This window comes from Elephantulus edwardii, unplaced genomic scaffold, assembly GCF_000299155.1.
Source record: "Elephantulus edwardii isolate Elephantulus edwardi_28Jun2011 unplaced genomic scaffold, EleEdw1.0 scaffold00012, whole genome shotgun sequence".
Classification (NCBI taxonomy): domain Eukaryota; kingdom Metazoa; phylum Chordata; class Mammalia; order Macroscelidea; family Macroscelididae; genus Elephantulus; species Elephantulus edwardii.
In genome coordinates, this window is record NW_006399762.1 from 6095921 (window position 1) to 6102817 (window position 6897).

Genomic DNA, 6897 nt, shown 5'->3' on the forward strand with positions numbered 1-6897 from the left:
ACCTTGCAGGGTGTCTTTTGTCATTATCAAAATGAAATATTCTGTGCTGCAGAATCAGAGTTTAAGTATAAATTTGCTCTTACTATTTTTAAAAGAATATTACAGATTATATCATTACTTATTAAAACCAGATATCTAGTAAATGCTACTGAATGTGTCTTTGGTTGTTCAAGACGTCTTAAAAATGAGGGTTTTACTTCAGAAAGCAAATGAGAGAAAAATGGGCTTCTCCCGTAATGTCTGGTGCCTTTGAAGAGTTTGCCTATAAATTGTCTCTGGCTGCAAGTATTTGTTCGTCTGTGTGGTAGCTGAGGTGGCTTAGTCATAAGGAGCAACACTGCCATCCCCCAAGGCATCCGGTTTGAATCTAACAGCTGCTCCGTGGGAGAGAGATGGACAGTCTCCTCCTGTGAGATTTATTCCCTCTGAAAACCCACTGGACAGTGAGATATGGGTTGGTTTTAACTTAACAGTACATAACGTGATACTTACATGCCATGTGCTGTTTAGGCAATTTTGCAAAGTCCCTACTACTTTCCAAGTAAGTTTGGGACTCTGTAGACTTGATATCACTGTGTCTATGAAAGATAAGCCAGAGTTGGCTGAATTTTTATTTCAGCTTCTGCCTTTTCCCTGCTTTTCTCAGTTGGACTTTATAACTTACCAAGAGTCAGATTCTGACAGGAGCAAAAGGTGGCCGGCAACCTCAGTCATGTCAGGTTGATGGGCATAAGATAAAGGCACAGACTATAGACCTTCGATCTTTTAGTCTTGATCCAGCCTTCATTTTCTTTCTTTTCTCTGCCGTCATTCTCCTGTCTTGAGTTCTTTCTTTATTATATTAATCAAAGCAGCCTTCAGCAGGGAATCAGCACAGTCTTCCACTCACCACTCCTGTGTTCTCCTTATTCAATGTGTTCTGTGTTCTGCCTTGTACTCTGCACTCTGGTAATATCCCTATTTTTCAGGGATGTCTTCAGTATATTGGCCTCCTGTTGAAGACATTTTTCTTGCCTGGATTTTAGTATTGTGAGCCTACTTTTAAAGAGTTTGAAACAAAAATGTGAATGTGACTTCACCAAAAAGATTTTTTCATTTTCTGAAAAACCAAATGATGCTCTTGTTCTTTGGGGTGATCAGCATTTCTAATATAAAGCTTCATGCAGTAAATTCTTCTTAGAATTGAATATGCTGTTTCTCACAATAAACTGGGCTTCCAACTTTCACATAGCCTTCCAATTTCTCCAATTTAGTGCCTGAGAAGGAAAGATCTTACTTTAATACACAATTTAAATTAGGCAGTCGTTTGCTAAAGTTATGTTCTCCCTAGTTTATTATAGCTTTTTAATTTTTTCTTTATATTGTGGTTTTCCTAACATGTGAAATTTTTACTATAAATGGAATACTGCTCAGAATCATGTATTCCTTGGTTTTTCACTCAGTTCTTTAGTTTTTTACTGCATATAGTTAAGTTTGGGGGCTGCTTTAAAGTTTGGGAAGATGAGTGGAGAAGATGGATTCTACAAAGGTGTGTTTTCTGTTTTGGCTGAGGCTTGTTTTGAGTTTTGTTTTTTTGACTAGTTTTAATTGTTTTCAGTCAAACATTCTTCTAAGTGGTATAGCACTGGTGTGTCAATTTGCTATACAGAGGTACTCATGGTTGCTGTGATGGCAAACATTATGCCACTGATCTGTCAAATGTGATAATGGTTGCTGATGGTGGACAGTGTTTGATGGAGCTGTCAAATTGAAACAAGCTTGGCAGCAGGAGTTGCCTCCACTTCCAACATATCTTGCCTCTTGAAACTCTTTGAATTTAGAGAAACAATGAAAGATGAAAGTTACGCGTATTCAAGACTTTGGATCATAGGGTCCCTATGAGTCGTCTGTGACTCACCAGCACTTAACAACAACAACAACAATGTTTAAATTTAAACTAAAATATTACTCATTACTATAAAGGGAACATTATACCTGAAGATTATGTAGTTGTTATGTGCTGCAGAGTCAGTATAAACCCATAGGTGATTCTCTGGCAGGTTTTCAGAGGCTGTTATTTGCATGAGAGGAGATTGCCCATCCTTCTCCCACAGAGCAGCTGGTGGATTCAAACTGCCTGCCTTTTATTAACAAGTTATATATAATTGATACAGTTTTTTTAAAAAGTATAAATTTATTATATATTATGTAAGTAATTTATTACCTATTTAAATAGTGTGAGTTGCTACACTCTTTTTTAGCAATGTTATCTTTTATGCTCATTGCATTTTTATTTACATTGAACCGATTCATAGCTTATCCTTCAGTTGTTATTCAGAGGATGTTAATCTCATAGGAGAGATTGCCCATCCTCTGTTTTGCACCTGGTGAATTTGAACTGCTTATTTTTGGATTGGCAGTACAACTTTTTACCATTAAACCACCAGAGCTCCCTAACATGGGAATAGTCAATCAGTTGAATTACAGAGTTTGGGATATTAAAACAGCAAATGACTATATGTATAATTCTGGGTGAGTACTATACATTTTTTTTTAGGTTTTGAGAGCTGATCTAATGTCTCATTTGCAGATTCATGAAATATTTGATTGTCAAGAATGTATGAAGAAATTTATTTCAGCTAATCAGCTAAAACGTCATATGATCACCCATTCAGGTAAAATTCACACTTTTTCACTGACATTTAAATAACTAGGGGGGAAAATCACTTAATCATTTTCAGAAACCCTAGGAATGATAATTATGAGGCATGGCTGTTCTAGTTCTAGCTTGGCCATTACATAACTACACACAAGCTGTGTAGTTTGATGCAAGTTTTTTTGTTCTTCAATTTATATTTTTAGAAAAACTAAATGAGAGACATTCAAACTCAGTATTTAATTTGTCTCTTCCTTAGCTTGAGTCTCTGCTTTTTTATTCTTATATGAAATGGGATAATGTGTACTGTTTTTATTGGATTACTTTGAAAATTGTCCTTATCTTTCAGTAGGGATTGCGTAGCTGTAGGGTATTGTTGTTTGGGGTTTTTAAATTACATTATTTAACTATAGTAGCTAATGTAATTTGTGTAGAATCATTAAATCTGCATTTGGGGATACATCTGTAGCCATGGTATTAATAAATATTTGTGATAAACTTATATAAATACCTTTTTAGTGAGTATTAGTTTTTAAAATCATAGTTTCTTTCACTTTAAACAAGTTTTAAATTGTCTGTTTTACTTAACAGAGTTGTCTCCACTCATTTTTCACAGAAAAGCGACCATATAATTGTGACATTTGTAATAAGTCTTTTAAGAGGCTTGATCAAGTAGGTGCTCATAAAGTAATACACAGTGAAGATAAACCATACAAATGCAAGCTTTGTGGGAAGGGATTTGCTCACCGAAATGTTTACAAGAATCATAAGAAGGTAAAAACATTTTTTAAAAATCAATTTACTGGAATTGCCCTTTCTTGAAAAGAAGTTTTTATATATTTGAAGTAGGCTGTACAAAATGGAGCAATTGTGCAAGTCTGATATCTGTCTACTTTCTCACCAATCCTCCCAATCCCATAATAGTCTGGTTTTTCTCTGTTTGTCTTTATTAAATCTATTCTCCTCAAAACTAAGGTGTCATTCAGTATTTTCAAATTCTGAACCACGAAACTATTTAATAGGCCACGGCATTGTAAAAATTGATAAATCTTCATTCTCTTTCTTTATTTCATAAAATTACCTTTTCAAATACATCTTTGGTGTCCTTTTAGTACATTTAGGTAATTATACCTATTGCTGAGTATACTCTGAAGAATATAAAATTATTCTGAATGCTTTAACTGTGACCTCTTCTATGTTCTCTTGAACTGAACAATATCAGCCCAATCTACTGTTATAGCTATCAACTGTTCCCCGATGATTTCTTTTCTTGAACTCTGAGTTTCTGACTCATATTTGCAATGATCTTGCATCATGATGAATTACTCATGTCCCAAACGGATTCTTTCAGTCTCTCTACCCAAGATAACTTCTTTATAGGAGTTTTCTATTTATTTTGAGATTGTTGTTGTTGTTGTTGTTATGTGCCGTCGAGTTGCCTGCAACTCATAGCGACCCTATGTACAACAGTGCTAAACTCTGCTCTATCTTGTGTCAGTCTGTCTCCGACATACTTACTCCCAATACCCCAGTCACTGAATCAATCCACCTCATAGAGGGTCTTCCTCTCCTGCGCTGTCCCTCCACCCTCCCAAGCATGATGTCCTTCTCCAAGAACTGTTAGTACTGTTAGTACTTTCTCCAAAGTATTGAAGAGCAGTGGTGTCCCTCTGGAAACTAAGGTGCACCTGATACAGACCATGGACTTTGCAATCACTTGCTATGTCAAAGAGTTGGACAATGACTAGGGAGGATAGAAAGAAAATTGATGCCTTTGAGCTGTGGTATTGGAGGAGAGTATTGAATATACCATGGACTGCTAAGAAAATAAACAGGTTCATCCTGGAGAGGGTTAAACCAGGCTGCTCCTTGGAGGCAATGATTCTGATTGTTTTGTTGAGGGATGGAAAAAACAACCCCAATATTTTTATTTTTCTTAAAATTTATTTTTATTTATTGGTTCAGAATCAACCAATAGCTGATCCTCTAGTGTTTTTTGTAGGCTGTAAATTGCACTGGAGGAGATTACCTATCTTTCTCCTACTGATATATTTTAACCACCAAAGAGTCTAACCTTTGGGGTTAGCAGCATATTCCTTATGGACTATGATGCCAGATCGTTTATTCTCCATTTTCTCATTATCTTCAAAAGATTTCTTCCTTTACTATTCTATTGTCTTGATTAATTCCCACCTCCATCACTTTAGTATAGGCTTTTTACTGCTCATTACTTTCATTTTTCTTTTTGTTCTGTACCATAAAGTCAGAACTGAGCCATACCTGACCCTCTGGACAGTTTTCAGAAGCAGTTAATCTCACAGTAGGAGATTGTCCATCCTTTTCCCACAGAGAAGTTGGTAGCCATGAACCACATGCCTTTGGGATTGCAGTGCAGCTTCTTGCCACAAGGCCACCATAACAAGTAACAAATCCATCCTACATGTTTAATTAATTGTCTCAAAGCCCACCCCTGATACTCAACACATTCTAATTGTCTAGATTTTGAATACTAGTGGAATCTGTAGTACATACACCTCACCTTGTCCTTCAGAGTTCTCCATATTTTTTTTTCTAGCTCAATGTCCTTCTCTTTTTCTTCTTGGGGAGCTTGGTGGCATAGAGCACTGTACTGTTGTGCTGCTAATAGAAATGCTTCATTCCTCTGGCAGTTTTACTCCACCAGTGGTTTCAAAGTAGAAAGATAGGCAATCTACCTTTTGAGTTCTAGCCTCTGAAACTGGATGAAGAGTTGTTGAGGCAGAACTGACTAAATGGCAGTGAGTTGTTTGGTTTTACCTGAAAAAAATTGATATTTGCTTTTATTTAGTGAGACTTCTATACCATTGCTTTCTTCTTTGCGTGGTTAATTTTCATTTGCATTTCTAACACTTCCTTTACTGGACTGATAAATTATTTATTTAGTTTATTTTCTTTGAGTGGAGGATAAATAAAGTTTAAATTGAAATCAGAAATTTATACAAAGATAATTGGCATTTTAGAAGTATATTTAAAAAATGTATGTGTACTTTGAAAAATGCCTTTACCTTGATACTGCTACTATATTTTTGTATATTATTAAGATATTTATGTCTTTTAAAGTAATTTCTTACCATTTTCCCACTGCAAATATTCTGTTTGAATTATAGTTGTTTTTTCAGTGTTTATTTGTTCTTTTGTTGTGTGCTTTACAAAGACGTAATTTTTATATTTTCAAGTAATTCATAAATTGTTTCAATTTTATTAATATTTATATACTCTTTAGTCTAAAAAGTAAAATAAAGTTTACCAGCAAATAAACATGATTGACTAATAGTATCTCAGATCACCTATCTGCCTCATTTCTTTCCAACCGCCTACATTTTTACGTCAACCGTGATATGTTAAGGGGCAGAGCCACATTTGTTACTGCTGCTTTGGAATTACATGACTGTAAAATGTTATCTGGCTAGTTTCCTGCTCAGTCTCTGGAACTCTGTTGTTCCTTTCTTTGATGAAACTGATCTACCTACCTTTACGAGTTTTTCACAGTTTGGCTTACGTTATATGCCTTAAGGGAATACAGCACAGGATCTTTGCACCATCTCTTATACTTCCAGCCATAAATCGTGTGAATATAATAGTGATGTCTTGGGAAGGGTATAAATAGTGATGCCTGAAATTTCCAAAGTGGAAAGCACATTCAGTCCTTCTACTGTAGACAAATGTGCATTATGATTCTAGTGTGTGTTTGGTATGAGTGCATGAAAATACAATGCAATATTTTCCAGGCACTCATACTATAAAAAGACAGTTCAACTTTTCCCATCATTTTTATTAATTAATGACTGGTTGTGAAACTGAACAATTAACAATATGCCAAAGGAAGCAAGAAGGGAAAAAACCTACAAAAACTATTGAAAGACAACTTGATCATCATTTTATAGATCGGGCCTAATGGTTCTTATTTTGCCAGAAATTGTAATTTATTTTCTACCATTACTGCTTAATTATTTTTGTATTTTTTTTTTATTTTGTAGTCTGCGTATTTTTACTATACTTGACTTAATTTAAGGTCAATTTTTTCCCTTTTAACATTTAGATTTAGTGAATGTTTTTAGTAAATATTATTAAATAAATGTAAACTTAAGAGACGCTGGTCAAAAGAAAAAAAATGTCAGCAGTTGATGTGTTTGGAATCACAGAAGCCAAGAAAGCTTAAGATACAAGCTGTCAGATCATGGGTTGGACAATGGAAGATATTTTCTGAAGGGACTTGGCAGATG

The 6897-nt window shown here is 35.0% G+C and overlaps 1 protein-coding gene across 2 annotated transcripts in view; it reads left to right on the forward strand.

Moving 5' to 3' along the window:
• The window catches only part of PRDM5 (PR domain containing 5), a 341046-nt gene that overhangs the window by 181785 nt on the left and 152364 nt on the right, over positions 1-6897 (forward strand). For both annotated transcript variants that reach the window (XM_006881055.1, XM_006881056.1), the window contains 2 exons: positions 2570-2654; positions 3252-3409. In XM_006881055.1, coding sequence (XP_006881117.1) covers positions 2570-2654; positions 3252-3409 — 243 coding nt within the window. The remainder of the gene's footprint in view (positions 1-2569; positions 2655-3251; positions 3410-6897) is intronic.